Below are 26,062 nucleotides of genomic sequence, written 5' to 3'. Positions count from 1 at the left end.
CAAATGTGTACTTCTATGAATCGTTAGCCAGGAAGGTGTGTTGCTAAGTAAACTTGGCTTATTTGGTAATTTCAAGGGAAGTGCACAGCTGGCTATTTTGGGACTGTGGCCCCAGCCAGAGAAGAATATGCCACAGAGTGACAACCTGTAATTGTACTCAGGTGTCCTCAGGCTGTAACACCTCTCTTGAACTGGGATCCTGGTGAACAGCAAGCTAAATATGAGTCATCAATGAAGGCTAACCATACTGAGCTGTGGTAACATAGCCGGTAGATCAAGGGAAGTGGTTATTCCCTGTTACTTGGCTCTCATGAGAACAGAGTTCTGGGCTCTACAGTACAGGAAGGATACTCAGAAACTTGATTGAGTCCAGCAGACAGCCACCCTCTGAGGAGTGGCTGAAGGACCTTGGCTTGCTTGATCTGGAGACGAGAAGGCTTAAGGAGCACCTAATAGCATCCTTCTAACACCTCTGAGAAGGTTACTGAGAACACAGGGGAAGACTTTTCGTTGAGGTACATAGAAGAAGAAAAAGTGGTTGTGATCACGAACGGCCTTTGGAAATCCCAGGCCCCAGAGACAAAAGGAAAGTCTGGAGCAAGGAATTCCACCACTACCCTTGGTGGAAGAGGATCAGGTCAGGGAATACTTAAGCAAACCAGGCATATGTAAGTCCGTGGGACCTGCTGGGATACACTCACAAATACTGAGGGAGCTGGCTGTGATGCTACTGCGAGGCCACTCTCAATAGCTTTTGAACAATCATGGCCATTGGAAAAGGTACCTGAGGACTAGAGGAAAGCAAGTGTCACTCCTATCTTCAGAAATGGCTGGCTCTAGGTGACCCTGCTTGAGCAGGGGGGTTGGACCAGATGACCCCCAGAGGTCCCTTTCAACATCAACCATTCTGTGATTCTGTAATTGGAATAGAAGATTCTGGCAAGATATAAGGGGATGGGGGGAAATTACCCCAAAGGCCGTCAAGCATTGCAACAGGTTGCCTGTAGAGTTTGTGGGATCTCTGCCTTTAGAGGTTTTCAAGACTGAGCTGGCTAAGGCCCCGAGCCTGGTGTCTGAATTTCCTGTTGACCATGCTTTGAGCAGGAGATTGAGGTCCCTTCTGACCCGAATTATTTTAAATCTAAGTCAAAGTCTAGTGTTAAATAAGCGAGAAAACTGAGTTAGTAGCTATAATTTTTCATACATGCGTTTTGTGACTAATAGTTATGCTTCCAGTTGTGCATATTGACTTTCTGCGATGTTCTCTGTGGTGCTGGGAAATCCCTTATGATGCATTCTGACACTGTTGAGAGATGGCATGAACAACCCAGTAAATGAGAGGAATGGTGCCCTGCACATGTTGGGCAGGAGAGAGGGTTGTGAGGGTTGGTTATGTTGGAGTGCTGAAGGACATGAGATGGGATGGTGTGACTCACTGCCATTCTGACCACTGATGAAGACAAACCATTTACCTATGAGTGTTGTCAAGGCTGAATTATTTCAGTGTGCTATTCCTTCCTTCCAGTTCGTGTTGACCAGATGAGATACTCATATTGCCTCATGGCAAATGTTACAGGTTAGATTGTGCTGGCACTAGGGAATCTGTCCCCAAAGGTGTCAAGGTGAGCTAACGTGAGTCATGTAGATTTAGCCTTTTAAGACTTAGGCAATCACAGCACCAATCGATGGACTCAAAGAAGTAATGTCATGTTTGACTTTGTTTGATGAGCAATCTTATCTCTGGGAAAAGAATGAGAGGAAAACATAATTTCCAGCTTCTTACAGTTTTGTTAGAACTTGTAAAATTTAAAGGTAATGTCTTGCTAGAAAATAGTTGAAAGTGCAGAGAGCAGAAAGCATGGGTTTGTTTATTTTCATTTTATTTACAACACCTGCTGGGGGTAAGGGGGCAGGGGCAGGTTTCCCCAAATATTTCCAAAGTTATATTTTCTTTGTCTTGTATGTATAATAGCAGGAAGACTTTAGTAAACTTAGATAATTATTAAGTAAAATTTGTGAGGAAACTTTTTAAAGGGGAAAAAAATGTAAATATAGATGATAGTATCTTGTGTGAGTAGTGTTATAGGTAGTAACGCAAGTTTTCCTCATTACTAAGAAAGGATAGGTTGCATAGTAAGAAAACAGCTTGGCCATACCATGCATTCTTTGTGGACCTCAGATATAAGAACGCATTTAAGAATTAGAAATAGGTCAGGTCACTAGGAATGAGAGTATATGTTTATTATGAGCCTAGTGGCACAAAATCAGAAATGCTAGGATACAAAATGGGATGCAGGAGGAGGACCAAGGAAAATGTTTGTCTGCTGCTCAGCAGAGAGGCAGTGCTGTCAGGAGGTGATCCTGGGAAGGCTGGCAGTGGTTAATGCTTTGAGGGGGCTTTTTGTACTACTTCTTGTCATGTGTGCTGTGGGGGAGTTAATCTGTTTTCACTACAAATACCATTGCAGACAGGTGATAGTTATAACTAACCACAATTAATGCTGGTAGCAGGAAGATTCAGCTTCAAATTGTAGGAGAATAGGTAAAATAACTGAGTGCTACTTAGATAAGGTAGAGAACTTTTCAGATCAGCTGATTCAGATTAACTTAAATTATAGTCTATTTAAAGATTTGCCTGCCATTCTTATTTCTATTTGAGCACTCATAAAGAGCAAGTGAGAGAGTTGAAAAAGAGCTGTGAGGGAGAGGAACACAAATAGCCAAGGCACTGTAATCTGCTTAATTTCTGTTTCTGGAAAAGTACTGGAGCAAATAATTTATAACCACTTAAAAATGAGGAGATGAGTAACAGCTAGTGTATGCTGTTCAAGAACAAATCAAGTCAGACAAGTTTAAGTTCCTTACAAAACGAAGCACTGGCCTCCTGAGCAGAGGAGTAGTCTGTGTTGTATATCTGGATTTTAATAAGGCTATTTCACATGACCCACAGTGAGCAAGGTAGGTATAGATGAAAATAAATATATAGTAGGTGCAGTCTCATTCAAAAATCTTGGCCTCTGTAGAGTAACTGTTAAAGGTTTATTATCAAATAGAAGGATGCACGGAGTGGACTCAAGGGAATTTGTGCTGGGTCTGGTATTATTTGGTATTGTTGTGGGTATTGGAATAAGGGAGTGTGATTCAAATGCAAAATATTCTTGACAGAATAACGAATAATAGTCTGGAAAAAAGACTATTCTGTTTAATATGGACAATATAGTATGCTTATGCAAGAATAACTAAATGTACAAATAAAGGCTAGGAAACACACAGCTAGATGACAGGTTTGAAAGATAAGCTGTCATGCTGACATCACGAATGAATATAAGTCAGCAATATCACTATGCCTCTAAAAAACAAATACCATCTCCAGATTATAAATGAGAATATGTCCTAAAAAATACCTGAAGTAATCTTATCATGCAAATCAACAGTGAGGTAAGACCTTCTAAGAAATGTGTGCCAATCAGAAAAATTATTAGGGATCTATGAAATTTTACCTACAGGTTAAAAAATGGAATTGCTATCCTTAAGTTTAAGAAGAGAGGCTGAATGATGTAGCGGAGAAATGATAGAAGTTTTCAAGTTTGTAAAAGGCTAGGACAGAAAAAGAAAAGTTTAAATTGCAGTAGAGAAAATACAATGTAGCAGAAAGAAACTTTCCACAGGTGAGGTTAGTCAAGTACTGAAGTAGGCTGTGCAGAAATATTACTGAGTCTTTGAGGCTTTTAAGGTTATATTAAGACGAACATCTGTCAGCAGTGATACAGGTATAGTTAATTGTGCCTTGGAGCAGGTATTAACTCAAGTATTTTGTAGTTGAATGACTTAGAAAATAGATCATGGTTGATCATTTCAATAATGTAGGAAGACACTTTTAGATGGGAAGACATTAACCTGTAAATGCAATTATGTTACAGTGTTTCTGTTGTTCTTAGCACAAATACACATGAATCATGGATTAGGGACCACAGCTTTTTCGTGTTCTTTTCTTTCTCAGGTGTTTGCATCCCCTAATGGCTTTCATTTTGTGAAGTTACCAAGTCAAGCACTGTTAGTACCCTTTCATATGGTTAGTTTTCTGTTCCTCTAATCACTCTAGTAGCTGTGCTACTACTAATTCAGCTTTTCTGAGAGCTAATGAGAGAACTCAGACCAATCTTTCAGCCTGAAAAAATGGAATTCATTTTTCTCCATTTCTGCTGGAAACGTGTGACTTGACACATCCTAGTGATTCTAGGATTTCTGTTTTCACAGTGGTCGTTCAAAATTGCTATGTAATGTATTAGTATATACTAGATGCTTTTCTTCCACTGTTACATGATGATAACAGATTTTTTTTTTGTTGGTGTTTTTCCAAAATCATGCAGTGTACTGCTGAGTACTGTCTCATTTCTATTACTGAAGACTTCAAGGTAATTCAGTTCTTCTGCGGGGTTGTGCTAAATCTCTTCTGTATTGACAGTTTCTCCCAGCTCCTGCACCTTCTTTTGGGGTTACTCATGAAAACTTTAATTCATTCTGAGAGGGTTTACATAGAAAATATACTTGAGGAAAGAAAAGTCTTGGGATTGCAGGCAAAAGAATGAAGAGGGGAGGCAGTAGTAAAGGGCAGAGCATCTAATGATTGATCCTGGCAAGCCGTGATGTTTCTGTGAAAGGGGAAGCCTAAGTGTCATACACATTTTTGTGTGTTTTTTATTATTAAACTATGGGGCAGAGTTAGTCAAATGTTATTATTCTTCTATTGCAAAACAGGAATGTCTAGCTACAATGTTATTAGCACGGTGCCATTCACTTTTCGTTCAAAAAGGCAAAGAGATTAATCCATTGACTGAGCAGCCCTAGATGCTGTTACACTGCTGAGTTGTGCTTTCAAAGCCAAGTTTGTTGGGGGAACATTGCCACAGGTGAGGTATTGTCCTGAATTAGAGGATATTTTTCATGAGCAGATGAAAAACAAAGAGAAAGGGTTGTCCCATGACTGAGATGAGCTGCTAGGAGCATAGAACAGTTTAAGGTCAAGAGACCATTTAGGCCAGTGATCTGTCTCCAGAAGTGCTCATAAACTAATGCCAAGGAAGACTAAAGGAAAGAAATGGAAGGAAAAGGAAAAGAGTGATAGGTAAAGCATGTATGAAACTTCTCAACGCATACATCACCTAGCCACCAGTTATTAAGTCAGCGGATTTTCCTGATCCTGATGGTGTTTTGTCTTTTTAGTAAACCTCAAGGGATTTAGTTTGTTTGTTTTCTAAGTTCTTGTTCAGTCTCTCCTTGAACTCACGAGATTCTGTAGATATAAGACAATCTTTTGGCAGAGAATTCCCAGGTCTTCTACCCAGTTTCTAGAGTCATTTAATGAGACATATCTTCTGAATCACGATAAAACCATTTTATAAGTTAATTGGCAAACATTTCTGACAGCTGCTACAGGAGGCATATATAACTTGGAAAACCTTAAGGAGATCAGCATTTTTTTAAGAGTCCACAACCTCGCTGAGTTGTGTTGTTTTAAACCCGTCAGGCCACTGGAATTACACGAGTGAGGTATTTGGCCTTCATACTTAGGTTTTAGAAGTGCTGAGCACCCATAAGTCCAAATGAAAGCAAGTCACTGCAGGTTTAGTGTCCTTATGTCTCTTAAATTAGGCTATAAAAAGTATGTTTGATCTTAGATTCCAGAGTGTGATTGTAAGGTTGGCATTAAGAGAGAACTTTTCTTTTTTCCACTGTAGCTAGAGCATCTTTGAAAATCAATCATTACTATGCAGTAAAAATGGAAACCATACAACTTCTACGCTCACTATTCACAGTCATGCTGTACCTTAATCTCCTTTTGCCCCAATTTCCACACCAATAAAATTGCGATAATAAGGCTTGCTTACCCTATACTTAAAGAACAGGTTTGCCAAGGTATGTGCTGGCAGCTTTGGAAAAGTGCAACCTGGGATTTTTATATTTCCTAGGTTTCAAACATTCACTGCTGCAATTTAGTTCGGTGGGGGGAGGTAGGGGTGTGGTTTTGTTTTTATTTTTTATTTTTTCTGAAAGAACTACCATGTTTTACTGAGGCTTTGTCTTCCTGGAGTTTTTTGATTCCAAAGTTGGGTGTCAGATTTTTGCTGAGACTCTGAGGATGGAATGTTTTAACAGTTCTTACAGAAGACTAATATATGATTTGTGCTTTGTGTAGAAGGGAGACATTGTATGATGATTGATCTAATACTTATAAATTTTAGTTGTAGAAGCAGAGAAAAGAAAGAAAGATGAAGCTATCAAAGACCTGGAAACATTTTGGAAATACCTGGAGCCAGTTCTGAACAGTGGAAAGCACGAATCACGTCTCTTTGATGTTGCCAGACTTCATCACCTAGTTAAGGAGAGTGCCTTTCCCCCTGATTGGTCTGACAGAGAAATGCTGGTCAGTAGATTCTGCTTTCACAATGCATGGCATGCTTTGGCATTTGTAAGATTTAAGACCAATTTAGAAATGACAGGAATTTTAGGTTAGTCTTCTATGAAGCAGAACCAGAGTAGTTAGTATATTTGTAATCTTGAACAAAAATCATTTCCTACATATCCAACAAGTTTATTCAGCATGTATTCACAAGGAGTCCTTTGAATAAAAATACGTGACTTGCAGTTTCTTAATATTGCAGGCCACAGCAGCAGAGTTGTAAAACAGTTTGAGGTATTAAATTTATTCAGCATCTTTACATAGACCCAATTTGGATCTCATTAGAGAGTCAGATGTCTATGTCAAATAACACAAAAATTGTATTTTTGTCCTCATAACAGCAGGTCTACTTACTGTATCTCAGAACAGTCACACGAGAACAAATTAAAATGAATGCAAGGATGCTTTTTGATACAAGATGTTGTTTTAGCATACCCAGTACTACTTCTTTTTGTCCAACCCAAAACATGGCTCTGGCTTACTACTCATTATAGCCTGCTGAGTCAATTAGCCTGCTGACTATTACTGGGCACTGCAAGAGAAAGTGAACCATTAGAAATTTTTCCAGCCTAGGTTCTCAAGTATAGTGAGGTAAAAGGGTCCAGTATTTTTCAATCCACAATGGCAGCAGTAAAAAGTATAAACTGCTAAAGCAAAATAAAGCAACATGCCATAATTTAACCTACTGTATTTGTGGTCTATATTATTAGGGTTAAAGGACAGACTACATCTTCCTAACACTTATTTCTAGTACACTAAATCCTGTATATAGACAATCTGGTGAGCTAGGAAGTACCCTTGATCTTGAAGGGATCAGAACCGAGTTTGGCTAAATCCACAGTGGTTTCCAAGGCATTCACTAAAAATGCCTCAATTGGTGAAACATGTAGGCTTGCTACTTACAACGTTACTTGTCATTATACTCTTGATCTTATCTTAAAATATGAAGCCTATTTTGGGAAATAAGTTTATCTTGTATATCTTCCCCATAATCACATCTGATAGGGGACTGTTGCTACTCGTGAATATCCTGCGAGCAGATATATTATAGCTGAAATAAAAGAAAAATGATCTGTCACTGAAAGCGTTCCAGCAGGTTGTAATTGTAATTTCACATTCTTCTCTATCTCAGAATTCAGCAGAGCTCTAAAGAAGTAGGAATATTTGTAAGTTTTAAGGAAACATATGGGAAGAATATAAGTTCTGAAATCATAGGTGGATAGAGTAAGCCTGTTCTGGTGGACTTGGAGAGTCTCCGAGTCCTAGCTTGCTGCATCTCTGAAGTCCAAGATACACAGAAGGAAAACTCTTGTGACAAATTGTTAGACATTGATAGAAAATTATGGTAGAGTATTACATACAGCAAGTAGTCTCCACTTTCAGATTTCAGATCTTCAGAAAGGAAAATACTTTCAAAAATATTTTTCTTTGTTCAAGAGTAACTAATTGTAGACTCAGAAAACTTTTGACAAGTGTCTGTGTCTGTCCTGAGAAGAGGAGAGAGCAAGCAAATTGAATCACAAAATTGTAATTATAGTAAACTTTGCATGTGTCCCACTGAGTAGTGCCAGGTTTTGTTACTTGTAACTTTGTGAAAAATCTTGTTTTGTTTAAAAGATTGCACATTCAAAACACACTAATATTTTAATTAAAATTTTCATGTGCTCTAGTGATGCCTTTTAAGTAATATATGAATGGAAGGCTTTTATACTAACCCATTCTTCAGAAGAGTACTGAATTGGAAAAACAACGGTGCAAGAATATTAACTCTGAAAATTCTGTTTTCACAAATAGAAATTCTCTCCCAATTATCTCCTCTAGTCTTTGAATGTTATGAAAACTGAGACGTATTCCATAAGTGATCAGTGATTTGGGGTGCTTGTTTTGAAATGCCATAAAGAGGGTCTGAGTTGAAGAAAGCAGATGCTTAATACTTCTTAAGGGTCAGTTAATACAGTTAGTGCTTAATGACAGTTGTGCTTCTTCACTGTGTTTTATTTTAAGAAACTTAAAATTGAGACATCCAATGTTGATAGCCACTTAGAGGCAAAATTCTTAATACAAGAGACTTCCCCTACTTGCACGAAAGTGAAAGAATCGCTCAGAAAAGGGCTGTTGACAGAAATTCTCTAAAAAATTTAATAATTTCATCTTTTCCGCAAAGTCTAAGACGTACTGAGGAAGAATACATCCATTAAAGCCACTAAAACTTGAGTGTGGCATGCGGTCTCAGGATAGGGTTTTGGTATTTGTACAAAAACATTTCACATTTAAAATAGCAATTGCTATTATTCTTTTTTATTTCTCCCAAGCTTCAGTGAAAACCATAGTACATCACCTCAAGAACCTTGACTCTTTCCTTGTCAGACTTTCGCAGATACAGTGCTCTCCCTTTGGACATTTGGGCAGTAAGCTGACATTCCATTGCTTGCACAGCAACGGAATTCAGAGTTCAGTTCTTGAGACTTTCTTTGTTTTAAAAGGGCAACAGAAAGAAAGAAAATAATACGAGATGACATTGATTACTTGGTTGGGTTTTTGGTTTTTATCCTTTTAGGGCAGGAGAATCGTTGACCTTGCATATATGCTGCAGGTTGACCACCAGTAGAAACATGCACATATGATATAAAACAATTATTTTAAGTTACCTCTCCCATTCCTTCCCATTGAAAAAAATAACCTAAATTTCAGTTGCAAGAGAGGAGACCTTGAACGGTTAGTGTTAAGACAAGTTAGACTTTGTAACAACTAAAGCAGTTAGGCAATACTCAGTCCATACTGTGGTGTGGCAGTGTTTAGGCAAATAAAAATGAGGAGGCCTTGTTTTCATAGAATAACTCTATAAAACCTTTTGAGTTGGTAGAGAAAAAAAATCCCTTGGAAGATTTTTAAACAGTTGTAGATCTGCTGGTTAGAGAGCTAATAACTCATGTGGCTAAGTTACATGACACTTTTGTATGCAAACTTCATCCTTTGTATCTGATTTTCTGTCACAGCTTGCATTTGGCACTGCGCTGTTTGAGAGCATTGCTTGTTTAATGTATGACTGCCTGGACTGGAGAAGACAGCATTGTAACTACTTGGAAAACACCAAGTTTATTAACGTGTCTGCATTATCAGAGAGCAAATCGACACAACCATCTGTAACTGAGGCAAGGATCCTTCTCTTCTTGTAGAGAATAACTAGTATAGGCTAGAATTGCCTGTCTTTAATTCTGCACACAAAAATTCACCTTGGACCATCGCTCCATGTGTAATTTTCTGTGAATGAAATTGGGATTTTTGCCTTCAGCATTTAAAACCTCAAAAATGGAAAAAAGTTGCCAAGCACTGGGGAAACAGAAAAAGGAAAATTTGAAGGATCATACAGGCATAAAGTATTACAGGTGTAAAAATCCCTTAAATAGCTTCTGATGACACCTTGTGTCTGCAAAATCAATATGCCTGCACAGAGCTACTATGTCTTGTTGCACATAGGTGAACTATCAAAAAAAAAAGTTATTAGTTCTATGCAAGATCAGTTTATTTTGTTCACGGTAGGCAAAAGCTTAAGTGGGCAGAAGAAAGTGGCGTTTTAGGACATGTACCAGTAGCAGGGGAAAAAATGGGCTTACTCCATCTGTAGCAGTACTACTGAATGCTCATTTAAAGTATTCATAAAACTACATTCTTACTGTCTTGTTCCATTCAGAGTTGGGTGGGATTTCCCTCCCCTAATACCAGCCATTTAAAAGTTTAGCATCTAGTCTAGGGTAAGTAACTAAAGCTAAATGAAAATAATTTCTCCCATGTATTTGTGCAATCCTCATTTGTTCTACTGTTTCTGAGGGTTTTTTATCTTTCTTTTTGTTCCTTTAGGTGCAACCAGCATCACAGCTTACAGCTTCAAAGAAAAAAGGGCAAGCAGAAGAAATTCTGCCAACAGTAATTTTGTCACAGGGTATGTCTAAGGGATTAAAGCACTCATCTGTAGCTGTTAACTCTGTCATACAATTCATTCATCTGACAGCACAAATCCTTGAAATATTTGCACAGTAAGCTGAAGAGATGATTTGATGTTGTGAGAGTAGTTTCTTGGTGAATACATTGTGAAAGTCTCTGGAAGCTGCAGTGGTGATAACTAAGTTCTTTAGAAAAACACTCTTTCTATCTGTTCCTAGTCACAGTCAGATTTAAGAGCTCTACGGTAATGTATTTTGTTAGTCTTTTTTAAGAAAAACTGTCTGAAGTTTGAACTGGTTGGTAATATAAATAGGCATTTCTGAAAACATCGATCTTAATGTTTTATCTCTTATTACAGCAGAGGAAGAAGCTTCTTTTTTGGCTACTTCTGTGGACATGAGGTATTACAATGACTTGCTGAGTCAGATTCCTGAGGAATACTTTTCTGTACCCTTAATGCTGAACTGCATGTTGGAACAGGTGGGAATATTCTCTTCATAATTCGTATGGCTAATTCAGCTTAGACCTGGTATAATGAATTGATCAAAGATCAATAAATCCATCTGTTTCAGCCTAAAATAAGAGACTGTGCATGGAGGCACTGACCAAGGAGGTTCATTACAAAGGAATCGCAACTCAAAAGTGACATCTTTGGTCTTCTTCCATATTGTGCACTTACCCTGTATATACACTGTTATTCCAAAATTATTTTTTCAAGACTACAGATCCAATATAATCAAATGAGGAAAAAGCTGTAATCTCTTAGCTAAGTCAATAACAAGTTTTCAGGTCCAGCAACAATGTTTTTGACACTGAACTTCTACTGTTTTACTCAGTACAAAGGTTTTAGGGCAAGCCTAACATAAAAGTGGTACATAACGATGTTAGTGCTAGACAGATCTGACTTCTGTTGAGTTCAGGCACAATCTATGAGTTAGCAGAGACCCACAGTATGATTTGGAAATCCTCCTTCTTTTAGAAATAAAATTTCAGCACTGTTGTCTTTTTTTTTTTTTTTTTTTTTTTTTTTACTTTTTCCAATTTGGTCTGAAAATAGACTCAGGCAAAAATGCTCAAAATAAGGTCCAACACCTGATACACAATCAGTTTTTAATTATCTGTGTTCATTAACAATTCTTAACATTTCAAGTTGGAAATATTTTTTCATCCTTCCAAAAGTAAATAATAGGAGAAAACATTGAATTCTGTTTTCCATAATCTTTGTTTGGGGCAGGAACTAACATGGAGAATTGCATTTTTACTACTTGTGGAAAAAAACCACAGTTTTCTTTCCTGACAAAATTTATGGATGTCTGTTTAGCTTATAGGAAGATCTGCTTGGTAGTTTTCATGAAGTTAAGCAGCATTCACACTGTAATGAAAGCTAACATATATCACGTTTGCCAGGTTATTGCAAGTGAAGAAGACCTTACACCACCTAGTCTGGTGGTACCAGAGCCTCGGGCAGATGGGCTACATCATACCATTGCAGATCATATGGCCTCTCTCCTTCCTTCTCTTTCACTTCCTGAGAGTGAAAAAAAGGTTTGTGTTGTCTTTTGTTCATTTCTTAAAATGACAAAATAAATCTGATTACTGGGGTTTAATACATCTTTCTTTTTTAACAGAATCTATATGACTACTTTTCTCCTAAATACAGTGAAAAAAAGACTGTCACCCCCAAGTACCCTCTCTTATTTAACTACCATGATACCCTGGCTCAACGGTTGCACCTGCTGAAGGTATAGTGCTACCTATCATATATAAACAGTTCAAAAGTCCTCAAGCAGTGAATACTCAATGCACTAGAAAGGATGGAGTGGTGTTTTTACAAAGCAGAACAGTATAGCCTAGATTTTTCCTACTGAGATAGACACACTAACATGTGTTTAAGCAGCAGCAATGAGTTACTGCTACTGACAGAGCACACATCACCAGCGCAGAGTATGATACTGATTTCAGTGATCTGTTTGCATTATTAATAAGAATGTTTAGCCTTTGGCATAGATAAGAGATATTACAGAACTCTGTTGATTTACTGTAATCAAACACTGATGAAACTGTGGAAAATGAGTTACTAACCTGATAATGGTGATTTAGCATGTAGACTTAGATTAAATACTAGGATGTAGAGAAGTGCAAGAAAAGATACAGAGATTGTTAGTGAACACAAGAAGTGTATTCAGGATGGCTAAATAGTTGGAGCATAGTGTATAACCAAGACATTGCCAAATTCTAACAGAGGCAGAAAGGTTCAGAGACTGCAAGGTTTGGATTATTGCAAAGTAACAGTTCCCAGACTTTCTGAACCAAAAGAACACTGAATTTCTCATTTTTTTTCCAAAGCCAAGGCGTAATTTTACTGTTAAACTTTGAAAATACTCTGAAGGTAATACAAGTGATAATACAGTTCTAGATTTCACAGCTGAGGTATGTCTGCCTGGCTTGGCTTCATGAATTACACATTGTCTGTGGAATACTTTGACAACCATTGATTAAGACAGTATTCAGTAACAAATTGAGCTTGACACATTGGAGGTATTCAAGCAGAAGGCAGGACTTGAGTAATCATTGGGAGAGATGCTCTTAGCAGGCATATGCTTGATGTATATGATGTACTTGCTGAAGAGGAAATTCAGGACATAGCACAATGTTTGAGGAGTGGATAGAGGAAAAAGATTTGGAAGATACGGTCCAAGAAAAAGGTACTGCAAGTACGTAATACTAAAAAGAGCGAAGCTGAAAGATACCAGTAAGTCTCAAAAGATAAATCCTTAAATATATAGGGATGCTGCTGTCACAGACTGATCAATGAGTTTACAGGCTTCATTGCTATGAGAAGTAGCACGGACCAGCTGAAAGATACGTGGAAGGTACCTGCTGCCTGTCTGAATAGATCAGTACATATTTCTGTATTCCAGAATTTTTGAGTTTAGCTAGCACAGGCAAATATCTTCTAACAAGTGTCTGTTGTTATGCTGTCAGTTATTCTCTTATGTGTCTCATTTTTTCTGCCTAAAACATCTGACACCATGATTCAAAAACACACTGTGAGCACATGCTCAAATTTAAGTTGATGTCCAACTGACTTAAGCACATGCTTATGTCTTTTGCTATAAAAAGACTTCTTTATTCAAACGTAATTTTTAGAAATCCACTCGTGTGAAAGTTTACTTCAACTGTGGTACTTTGGTTTTTGTTCCAGGTCCAGGAGAACTTAAATCCAGAAAAGATTGAACGTGAAATGATGCATAAACTGCCTCTTACAGAACTTATCCATTTCACCCTTCCTTCAACTGAAAACAACACTAAACGCTTGGCCAGAGTTCACGAGCTCATGCATTATTGTACCAGTGGTAAAGTGATTTTCTTTTTCATTGATAGAACTCCAATTATTTTTCTTCTGGTTGATGATCCTCTTAAATATCAGGAATTTCAGGACAAGTTTTTTCAGCTGCCTAAAACCTTTGCTGAATTTCCCATTTTCACATACTCGCTTATACCTTAGCCTACTATACAAGTTCTTAACTTTAGACCTCAGTTTCATGGTTAATGGGAAAGGCATGACTAAGAGCTGGAAGTATGTTAGAACTCATTTATTTATTTATATTCACAAACATACAAACACTTACTAAATCTGAGAAAAAAAAGAAATACTTGTACAAATTGCTGTTTTGATCCTAGGGCATAGAATGCATTTCAGGAGATGCTGACGTAAACTGTATGGTTAATTACCAACACCCTTTTGGTGGAGGAGCACATGTATCTTAGGTAGAAGAATTTTATTGGACCATAAATGTCTTTCAGAATGTATTCTGTATAAGCTTTTGGTGTTAATAATGAAATGGCTTCTATAATAGTCCCTTTATCAAACCAAGAATACATTCACTTCTTCAACCGTAATCACTTCTGCAGCTACCTTTTCTTGGAGCGTGCATGCCACCATGACGTACACTGTGTAACAACCCCAAAGACTACATAAATACCCTTAGGTAGTTTCAAAAGTTTAGTCTACTAAGAAATACAAACATCCAAATCCCTTTGGTTACATTTGTGCCATCGTATAAGGCACAGGATTTGAAGGTACTTTCCCAGCTATTCAGTCCTGAAATCCCTTGTGTTGGGTTAATTTACACTCGCTGCATTGTTTCTAGTTGTTGGTATGTTCATTTTGGACACTGAGCTATTAAGGTATTCTGTAGTGCTGTAGCATTCCAGTTGATGGGTATCAAATTTGATGGTCTTCACTGGACCATACTTCACTGTCAAACTCTCCCAACTGTTAACTTAGCTAACAATGTCTTCACTTTTATCAAGAAGGTGATTCATTTGAGAAGGAGATGATATATCCAACATTTTCAAGACGTTTGACATGCTTGGGTGTTTAACTACCATGAAGAGAAAACATTTCACACTGAAGATACTCTTTGTATGATTTAGGCACTGAACTACCTGTCTTAAAATTCAGTCCTTCTCTTGATTATCATTGTTACATGGACACCAGTGCATACAACCATAAATAGGATTTATTACTGCCTTTGCACCTTGAATACTTCTGTGTAAATTATGTGTAAAACTTTGAAGAGAAAAAAATATTTGATGCTTGGTTTGAGGAGCTACAGATAATAAAAAAGTTCATGATAATGGAAGCCTTTTCATGAACTGAAAATAACTAGTTGTTAACTGGTTTGGTAAGGTCTACTCAGTATTTTAAAATCAACATCATTTATATAAATTTAATGAGCCAGGAGGTATTCAGATGTAGGAAGCACTTCATTTAAGATGGATTAATGGTTAGGCATATCATTTTGCAATTTGGAAGCATTCAACTTTGAATGCAGTGTAAAATGTAGCTCTCATAATTTGATCCAGTACCGTTAAGGAAACTGTTGTTGGCTTCTGCAGAGTTGCCAAGATCAATATACTTAAATAGTCTTCTATTTATCTTCTGCTGAGCCATAAGGACATTTTCAGTTAATGATTGTAATTCTTTTATAGAACTTCTGAGTTGGGCTGAAGTAGAAAGAGCCTTCGGAGTGTTTACTTTTGAAAGCCTGAGGCTGACTGGGCTGAGTGACTCTGGTCTCCTGGAGAGCTCTGGATCTATGGTTGGAGGTGATTCTGAAGTGTCTTATATCCCTTGGGATAATCCAGCCAGGTTTGCAAGACAGCTGAGACAACTCTTCCTTATGGAAAAGAAGCTTAATGGGAAATCTCCAAGAGGCTCTGGTAAAAAACTCTCTGTTTACATTACTCCTGAAGAATTTGAATCCACTATTTATTTTACCATGCCATTTGCTATTGCAGGGCTGTGATTTTTCTTCCTTGTACAAATCACTGAGTTTTCAAGTATTGTATAGTCTGTACATCGAGTATGTGTGTAGGAATCCTAGATAAGGACAAAAGGTAGTGATTTTGTGTGACAACATTAATAGTTTATTTAAGCAACTCTTTATATCTGTAGAAAAGTATGTACTAGAAAACTGTTCTATTGTTTATGACATCAAATATATTTTATAGACATAAAATACTGAAGACATGCTTAAATACTTTTTTGAATACAGGCTCTTGTGAGTTATGATGGCAGCCTTGACAAAGTCAGTGGCAACCACAGAGTGAAATCAAAAGTGATGTATGAGGTTAATTAGATGATTACTAGTAAATGAGTATTAGAAAATGCAAAGAATATATAACTTACACATGAGGACTCTGGAAAGCGATATAAAAAGTTGAAAATTAAAAAAAGATGTGCTATATGTTGTAATTACACATGCATACATACCTTTTCCTTTTACATTTTTTTTCTTCCAGGCTTTCCTCTTGTTTCACATACAGGTTAATCCAGTGTAGAGTTTTGACATTCAAAATTTTAGGCCAAATTCAGAAGTAACAGGGAAAGAGGAACATATCTATTAGGTGTTGAAGAAAGGGAGACCAGTGAAAATAAATCAGAATAAGGCTAATGTGGTAGAACTGATGTTGTAAGGTAGAAGTTTAAACATCCAGTTTTCATAGTCACATTAGATTTTCTCTGTATTTGGCCAGAAATATGTGAGAACCCTCAAGTTAAAATCAAAAAATGTCTGAGCTATGTCTCAAACTTCATCAGCTTCTCTTACTTCTCTTCCAGTCTCTGCAATTAGTGTATCTTTAGCAGGTTACTATGTGGCATTTGAGCCATTATAACTATCTCATTCACATTGAAACGGGAACATTTTAGAGAGCAGGAACAGAGATTGAGAAGACCTCTTGTAGACAATGCAGAGTGAATTTTCTGTAAGTTCTACATTTTCTCCTGCAGATTCTAACATAATGAAAAATTGTTGGCCTGATTAAAGGAGCAGTGTTGGCCAAGAAGCAACATTAAAAACAAGTGATTATTTTTCCGGGATGCAAGAAAAATAGAAATTAGGTCAGTTTTAAGCGGCTATACCTTTAGGTTCGTGATGTTGCCCATGCTTTCCTAATATAGATGTCCAGGCAACCAGCTTAGATGGGATCCTTTCCTTAGGAGGTTGGAGCAGACAAAATTGAATCCTGCTTATGTGCCTCTCTCCTGAATTTTGGGAACCTGTTTTGGGTGTTAGTTTATTCTACTTTTATAGTCGTCACAATACTAAATATTGCAGTTACAAACATAGCTGACAACATTTCAGCACTTTTGTAGCACAAAAGCAAATACCAGGAAGAGAAAACATTTGCTTTTAGATTTCTTAAATCTTCTAAAGGCAGTCAGTAAACAGGTCTAATTTCCTAGAGAAGCAGAGCCTAAAGGTATCTGTCTGGAAGCTGAGCTGGTTACAAGCCACTTATGAACAAATACTTTCTGGAGTATTTTCTCCCAGGAAGAGTATTTTTCTTGTACGCATGAATTTTGATCAAATATTAGTGATCTCTGCCCTAACTCAGGGCATAAAGAATTCTATTAAAAGGATATTATTTCAGAAAATCATGAAAATATAGAAGTTAAAGTTTCCATGTGATCCTGTTCGTATCAGGTACCCATTGTAACAATGGAATGACTGGTCAGATCCTCAGGAGAAGTAATACTCTGTCAGTAGCTTATAGAACTCTATAAATCCAATTAATTTAAAGTTTAAAATTTGCATTTTTCAAAAATGTGTGAAAATATCAAACCAATTGATTTTGCTGCCTTTTTTTTATGTCATCTGTGCAAAGGAATGCTTGTTATTGCTTCTCAGTATGCAGAAAAATGGTTCTTCGTGTGTGAATCTGGAGGACACTTCTTAAGAGTATTTATAATGGTTTTGACCATGCAAGACCAGCATAGGACAGATAAAGAGGATGATTTGAGTAGGTCTTATAAAGTGGGGAGTTTTTTGTTTGGTGTTTTTTTGTTTGTTTTTTTTTTTTAACTGTCTGGCAGTCTGGCACTTCTTGTCCCTGGATTTTAAAGTGCTCTTTTGGGAAAGAAATGTAGCAGAGCTGATCATGTATTTATAGGACTGGTATCATAAAAGGAAGCTTCCAACTTGATGGTAATCTCATCGGGGGGGCTAAGGAAATTGCATCAGTCTGACCTTAGTGTTTAGGGATGAAAGTTCTGGAACACTTCTTAAAATTCTGCTTTCAATTTCCAGGACATACAGAAACAAATGGCAAAGGTGGAAGAGATGATCTGACTGATCCTGTTTTGAACAAAGGATTAGATCTTCTTATTTCTGATATGGCAAGTGTAAGGAATGGAATAAACTGTGCTCTATAGCATGAGACAACAGAAGATACCGTTCAATGCCAGGAGGTGTTACTGGGGATTCCTTTGCAATGCTGCATGCAAATGTTAATTTTGTGATGTTTGGCAAATAGCGCCGTAACTTTTAAGCACTATGAAATCACTTTCTTTGAATTCCAGGGTGATGGGACTTGGTGAAGCTACTAATGACAATTCTATGCTGGTTTCACTGAATACCAGGGGACCAAATACTAGCATGAGAATTTGAGAGAAATTGCCAAACTGTGTTATGCTAATAAACTGTGTAGTTTGGCGTCTTCAGAAACACCTGTCTGCCATACAGCCCTGGATAAATATAGCAATTTTAAAATTACTTCATAGGACATGTTTAAATATTCATAATTGCTTACAGAACTCAAAAACATATAACCTAATAATAAAAATATTTAGATTATGTTTGCCATAAAAAAGCCAAGACCAAAAACCTTTGGGAATAATTGTGTTTTTTATTAAATAGTGCCATACGGATCTACACGTGTGCAGCATTATGCAATTAACTGTGATGCAAGATGGGATGCTGTCTATTAAGTCAACAAGATTACAGTTAATTTAATACAACTGATACTGAAATGTTGATACTAATTATTTTGTTTTGGTGTATTTTGAGGTGAGTCCAGGAAATTGTGGCCTAGGACCAAGCTTAGAAGAAATAAAAAAGTCACAGAGGCGTTGTTTGACAGACTGGAGTTTCGCTGAGCATTTTCAACCCCATGTTCTTCTTCAGGTATCCGTGAACTTGACAGTCTTACACATACAGTCACCCCTCAGAATGCTGTACAAAGTATTAGTAGCGGAGTACAGGGTGTTTCCTTGCTAGATAATTGATTCAGCTTTATCCCTTTTACATTTTTACCAAAACCCATTGTTCTTTAGCTACTTTTCAGTTTCTTATGTGAAATTTAGTTTGTAATGGGTTTTTACTTCCTGGTTTGGCCAAACTGCAGCTGTCCTTTTTGGTAGTGAGTCTTTTAGCTAAAAGTGTGATGGAGACAAAATGATTTTGCCCTTAGGGTTGATCCTCTGTGGCAGTTATGGGACTCATTAGTGCAGGTATGTGAAAGCATACTTTGCAAATACCTATACAGTATATATTTTATGGGCAAATAGAAAATTTTGTTGTAATGGTACTTCACCCTTTCAGGGCTACAAGCTTCATTTATAGAAATCTTGCAAGCTAAAGACTAAAACTTATCTTGCAGAAAGACAGAACGACAAATGTGAAAGATAAGTTCAAGTGTAGATGGTTTAAATTGGTAGGCATTCTCTTGGGAGGAGTGGATTATTAGTTCCTGTGCTGCCTTGAGCTTTATATGCTACAATTCTTATTTGATCCTGACACATGCTATGCATGAGTGAAGGAAAGGCTGCTTGGAGTTTTTCAACACCATGTTAGTATCACAACTTTAAAGTCTGGTCATACATTTCAGTACATGGGGAATTCCTTCTTATGCAACATAAATAGCTAATGCTAACTGAACGGTCAATGATTAGTGAATCTAGTCAAAAGATACTGATGGAAAATAACTCTAACAGAAAATAACTTTTTATTGCAATGGAAAATTACATTTTGTAAGAATATTTCTTATACTACATATCACATCTGAACATAATTTCTACACCAGCTGCTATTAAGGTTTTCATTTTTAAAGAGAATATTTGTTGATATGGAATTATTTCAGTTTTACTTCAGTTGCATAGTTCTGTAAAAATAATAGTTTAAAAGAAGGCTTTCTTCTAGCTATAACTAAAATAAGTTTCAGCCTGCAGACAATGTAAACATTGAAAAAGATGGGGCAGTACAGAACAGAGTGGAATAATGTAGAACACAGTAAATCTCAGACATGTACAGGTTGTAGTGTAGCAAATCAAATACCAAGTAAACTTAACTGAGCTCAAAAAAAAGTAAATTTGTTTTCTTTTTACCTGGTATACGATAGTTCTGCTTTTATTTACTATTTATTAATTTAAAAACTGTATTATTTAGATTTCTTTAAGTATTTATTTAATGTTTAAATTTATTTGTGTATTATCTAGCCAAACTTTTCCATTCATGGTCAGTCTCAGAAAGTGGAGCATAGTAACTGCCTCTTCTTAATATGAATAGTGGTGGAGTTTCAATTTCCACCTGCCCAAACACTTCAGATTGCTGGGATCCAAATGCTTTGCATACATCTTGTAGGAAAGTGAAGTTCTGAAGCACCTTTTGCTAAAAGCTGTGCTGTGTAACATCTGTACATATGTTACTGTCTGCAGGGAGGACGTACCTTTATTTCTTTCATTTTCAGGTTCTTCATACTGCATCCCAAGAATATAGATGTATTGATTCCTTTTATCATGCCCAAGATAAGTCTTTGCTAATGGTTCTTCACAATCCTATGAATCAGTATCGTTTGTGCCAAGAGACTTGGGATATTGCATTGCACTCTAATGTTGGATTCAGGTAATTGATTTTATCTTTCATGTCTCATTCACAGTCATTTTCAATTAAAGCCTGCATGGCTATGCTTGGGGCAAAGCTTTGAAATTAAAAGGTATCACAATGTAACACATTTATGAGAACGCAAGTCATGCAGGTGGTAAACAGTGCTATGTGAGAAGAATTCTACTAAGACAAAGCTTTTCTGAGTGAGGAGAACCATGCAGTAACTGTATGTGACTCCTTATCACAAACTATAAAAATACATATAATGCACACATACACGCAAAGTCATATTAGGGATATCCACACCAAGAAAATTATCCTGAGGACACTTCAGGTGAGGGAGTTTAAACGGTACATTCTGTCTAAGAATGTAGTTATCAGGTTTTTCAACTATGTCTACATAAATTGGGCGAGTGTCACTGGGAAAATACTAGAATAATTTTTTCACAGAATACCACATTCTTCTTAATTCCTTGACGCTATCTGCTCACCAGTTAGAGGCATGCAGGTGGTTGATGTGTCCACTATTAGAGCTTTTGTCAGTGGACCTATTCATTTTGGAATACATTTTTGCACTGAAACAGCAATATAAATGATGATGTGGATCCAACTGCTATTCCAAATAATTGACTGAAAATAGAATATGTGTCCATGTGATGATATGTAAAGAAGTTACAATGCCACGGAGAGACAGCTGAGCTACCTTTAACTGTGTTACTCTGGTGCTCTATGGATTAATTAGATTTGATTTATCAAATAGAATTTCAAGCAAATTATCTAGTGGACACCCCCCACCCACCCCCAATTTGTCTGCAGGCATCCCTTTCTAAGTGCAGTACCTCATTTATCAGAATATAGGAATCTTTTAATGGAAACTTTTGTTGGTACCTATATATTTGAACAAGTTTGAATACCAAATAGGCAAAGTGTGCCTTCCTGAAGACATATTTGTACTGTATTTCATATCTTTGCTCTCAGTCAAGGAACTCTGTGTGAGTCCATCTCAGCTTTCCAGGCACTCAGACTTAAATTATTTGCCATGGAAAGAGGCTGTTGTGATTAGCAGTGACTGGGACCAGAGCCAGAAGAGATTTACCAGCAGAAACACAAAGTTCCTTGGAGAAAATGCTGGCTGTTTTGTGGTTGTTGGGCAAACCCACTAAATGCCTGGTCAATCAATTTTTTTATATGTATATAACAGCTGAAATCTTCCCCAAAAGATAGTGAAAGATGGTGTGTTCAAGTAAACCTGGGTCTTGCATTCAGATACACCCAGGCAGAGGGTCAGTGGTCTCAAAGCCTGTTACACAAAAGTCTGTTGCAGCCCAGAACTGTTTACTTTGCAGGCTATTCTTACTCTTCTGCAGGGCACTGGACATTAAGGGCCTGATTGAAGTTGCTTAAACATAAACACCTGGTGCCAGTTTAGCTGCCTGGTATAGAACAAATTGGCTGGTCACCTTGAAAGGGCATTGAAATAGTCAATTCGACACCAGCTGAGAAATGGGAAGACCTCTCAATGCAAACAAAAGTTGCTAATTTTGCATCCAAACAAGGAATGAAGCATGTTCTCTGGTAGATGCATTATAATTGAGTTGAAGATGCAATAGCTATATGCTTCCTCCTTCTTACTCTTCCACATACGCTGGAAACAAGGCTTAGACATTAAAGATAGCTTCTGCTTGGGGCACACCATGTTTGTTCAGTGACAATTCATCAGGTTCTGTTTCAAAGCAGCAAGGAGTTCCTAAAAGAAACTGGCACAAAGGCTAACAAGAAGGTTTGGCTTTGCTCTTGTTTCATAGAAATATTCAATGTCACTGCTATATATGCTGCTTAGTATCTTTGAAGAGCTATGGGCTCTCCTTTGGTTCTGTTATGTGCTATCTATACCTGTCTTTTCTCTGCAAAATAATCAGCATGTTTTCTGACCTTATTCAACCTTTTTGCTAAAGATCATTTCAGATTTCCAGACAAAGTATCATAAATATTTGCTAGTGTATGTGTCCAAGCAACATAACACCTCTGTGGAAGACAGTCTTTAAATACCTGGAGTGCTTCAAGCTGTTGTCTGCAATTAGCTTCCAGATCCTGCCGAGTTACCAGAAACAGGCACAAACCCTACTTATTAATTAAGCAGTACTATTACTAGTTTTCACCTTTGTATGAAATAACTGGCTCCTGATGAGTTTAGTAACAATTTTTCCTTTTATTAAAACTACTATCATTCTAATTTGGGGGATATATATTTAAGAGTCACACTTTCACCACGAGAGAATTACAAATACACAACAGATGCTGTGCGTGACTATCTCTCTGTTAGGAGTTCTCTACCTGTGTTTACTTGTTACTTCTTTGTTGTGACATCTTCTAGACCACAGACCCGCTTTGTAGGGTTGTTCCATAGTTGCTGTCTGCAATATACTTCTGTTACCTGCTAATCAGTTGGTTACAGTGGGTCCTGTTACAGCAAATTCTCATGCAAGGGGGAAATGCAGTTTCTTACGTTGCAGCAGCTTTGCTCCTGGAGATCCCAGTTACCCTTCCATCTTCTCTGTGGAGATCAGGTCCCATAGTTCATGTAGAACACCCAAAAATTCAGGAATTGTGCTGTTCAAAGGGTAGGCAGGAGGAGGCTGCATGTGAAATCCAATGGATGACACTGACTGAGTGGATCCAGAGGCATGGGCACACGTACCTGCGGCGATACGTGTGTGTAAAACATTTCAGCTCTGGTTAGGATAAGTGGCCACTCTTATCAGGAAGCCAAATGAATTCAGACATTTTCAAAACTATTCTTTTGCTCAAAGTTAATCTTAATGACATTTGTTTACTGTTTCATAGTAAACACATTACACAAGTTACTGGAAAAGAATAATCCTTTCTGAGAAATGATTCTGAGTCAGACATTGGCAGTAGTGACATCAGAATACATATTAATAGAATGGGTATTTTTGACTTTGAATGACTGTTTCATTGCCCTAAAATATTTTCCATGCAAATAATCTCTTTTTTATTTATAATATATATTCGTCTTCAAGTTATTCCAGTACTGGCAACTAGGTTCTAGCCTAGTTTTGCCTTTTGTTTTCAACACCTTTGTTTTTATAGCTTGTACACTTTTCTTCAGATACAAGCAGAGTCACCTTGTCCCCACTGGGTATATGATCAACAGTTTCTCCATGCAAGTTTCCCAAAGCAGGCTCCACCTACACTGCAGAAGCTGGGAGGGACTTTTGTATCTGGAAGCTGTACCTGAACTGTATATATCTCCAATCTGTGTAAATAGCCTACATATGAATTCTTTTGGATGTACAATGTAATGCTGCAATAAGAACTTTAAAACCGTCGTGAGGTCAAGAATCGGTTGTGCTGTCTACATGTTCACAACCAAAAACTGTAACGCATACAGAGCTTTTGAATACAATTGAATCATCTTGAACTTATAAGTGCAAAACATTATGAAGACACAACTGAATCTTGTGCATTCTTTAAAAGCCCCTTTTAGTTTTGCACACACAAAGAAGTTTACTTTAAAGAATTATTGTAACACTCCAAACAAGGGGTTGAATGGCAACTGCATATAAGACATCCAGGCTTTGTCCTACGTTGGTAGCAGTTGTTCACAGTGAACTATTTTAGCATTCATTTCAGACACTTTTAGAAGATGAGACAATGCAACTACAGATACCAGCTGCAAACTCTGGATCAGTTTGTCATTCAGTGCTCACTTCAACTTAATTGTTAATTGTGAATATTCTTAATGTATGCCAGGCTACAGTGCACTGATTCTCTAATCTGGATTTGGATGACAATTTCCAAACACTTTTCTTGTCACACCAGTAAAGAGGAGCTAGAAATTAAATAGAATAACACCTCAGTTGCTGAACGAACAAATGAAGCGTATTCTAAAAGACAATATCAATCAAGGGCAGCTTGGAAAACAAGTTATCCTGGTGGTAACACAGTAAGGAGGAGAATGAGCCTGAAACTTTCTTAAACTGAATGTCTCTGTTTTCTGACTTTCTGGATTTTCTTTGGGAGCAGATGTTCTCTGGAAGACAAGTTTCTAATATCTCTTTGCAGAAAGGATAACCAAAATCCCAAACGTAAGATACATTAAACAAATACCAGCTAGGCAAAAGCACCAGCTCCTGTAAAAACTGAGAGAAACCCTGTCAAACGCAAGCCTTCTCTCAAAGGTTATAGAATAATATTTGTATAAGAAACTGAGAAGCCAAGTGATCTTGTTTGACCTGAAATCATATTAGTGAAAACTGTATTATGGTAAATAAAGGAATGTTGTGCTTTTCAGGAACTATCTCGAGCTGGTGGCCAACTCAATTGAAGACTGGGTGAAAGAGGAAGAAGTCAAATACCAAGAAGAGAAGATGGCTAAGGAAATAGAGTCTCTTAAACTGGAAAAAGCCATGGCAGAAGGACCTTCTGAATTGTCTGCACGAGCTGTCAAAAAAACTGGCTTCCCTAAGAAAGCCGAAAGTGGGTATCTTTTTGTTTTATCCTAGAAAATTCATTTTTCATGTTGAGTGCTGAGACCCAAAGCCGTTCAGAGCAGAATTGCATGTATTTTTTTCATAGGGTAACCTTGTTTTGTTATCTGTATAGACATAAATATGTTTTGAAATTAATTAAACGCACATATTTAAATATTCTGCATCATCTTCTGTTCTGAAAACTGAGACCTTTAATGTCAGTTTACATTTACAATAGCTGTGTTTATTTAATGGAATTACTTTCGGGATTACATACAAATATGAATCTCTGTTTAGATGACTGAACATATGAAGAGATGAGAAGTAGTTAAAGTTGGCAACACGGTCCAGGAAAATTCCTTTTTAAAAAGGCAGGATAAAAGCTGGAAGACAGAAGCTGTGGGCTAGAAGCTAAAACTGGAAACTGGAATTGAGTAGACTACAGAGCAAACTTTAATTACAAGCAACATTTTGGGTAGTGAGAATTGTAAGCAGTTCGTACAGTAACTGTTGAGCAGGCAGCAAAATCTGAAAACCCCTTTTGACAAAAGAGAACTTTTTTCCAAATTGTCAATTTTTGTATTTAAATGGTATTAACAATGATTTATTGATATTTAGCCTTTGTTCACCTTCTTTGAGAATGCACTTTGAAGCCTTCTAGGACTAGCAATTAGCACTTACAAAAATAGGAATGTTAGTCCTCAACCCAGTTAACACATCTGATTATAGTTTGGAAACCAAAAGGACAGTTATGATTTCTAAATCATAATTTGTACCTATCTAGCCGTCACAGGAGCTAGATTGAATCTTGCCCATGTGGTGCCTCATGACAGATAGGATTCATGGAGAAGTTCACTTGCCGATAGAAGTTCACCTCTAGCTGGGATGTGCAGGTGCGAAACAGTGTCTTTAGGTGATTTCAATTTCACTGGCACTGCTGTAATCCACACTGCAATTTCTACTTTTAAATATGAAGTAATTCAACTAGAACT

General features: G+C 37.2%; 1 protein-coding gene across 1 annotated transcript in view; it reads left to right on the top strand.

The window, feature by feature from the left end:
* Positions 1 to 26,062, top strand: part of SPAG17 (sperm associated antigen 17) — a 112,426-nt gene that overhangs the window by 33,121 nt on the left and 53,243 nt on the right. Inside the window, exons 7-18 of the mRNA XM_052793869.1 lie at positions 6,243 to 6,424; positions 9,457 to 9,612; positions 10,319 to 10,400; positions 10,764 to 10,882; positions 11,810 to 11,947; positions 12,031 to 12,144; positions 13,608 to 13,758; positions 15,401 to 15,631; positions 18,004 to 18,098; positions 18,763 to 18,879; positions 20,441 to 20,595; positions 24,893 to 25,077. Of these exons, the coding sequence (XP_052649829.1) occupies positions 6,243 to 6,424; positions 9,457 to 9,612; positions 10,319 to 10,400; positions 10,764 to 10,882; positions 11,810 to 11,947; positions 12,031 to 12,144; positions 13,608 to 13,758; positions 15,401 to 15,631; positions 18,004 to 18,098; positions 18,763 to 18,879; positions 20,441 to 20,595; positions 24,893 to 25,077 (1,725 nt within the window). The remainder of the gene's footprint in view (positions 1 to 6,242; positions 6,425 to 9,456; positions 9,613 to 10,318; positions 10,401 to 10,763; positions 10,883 to 11,809; positions 11,948 to 12,030; positions 12,145 to 13,607; positions 13,759 to 15,400; positions 15,632 to 18,003; positions 18,099 to 18,762; positions 18,880 to 20,440; positions 20,596 to 24,892; positions 25,078 to 26,062) is intronic.

Source organism: Harpia harpyja, chromosome 8 (genome assembly GCF_026419915.1).
Source record: "Harpia harpyja isolate bHarHar1 chromosome 8, bHarHar1 primary haplotype, whole genome shotgun sequence".
In the NCBI taxonomy this organism is placed as follows: Eukaryota; Metazoa; Chordata; class Aves; order Accipitriformes; family Accipitridae; genus Harpia; species Harpia harpyja.
The sequence above is the reverse complement of the archived record's forward strand: the minus strand, read 5'-3'. Positions and strand labels throughout refer to the sequence as shown.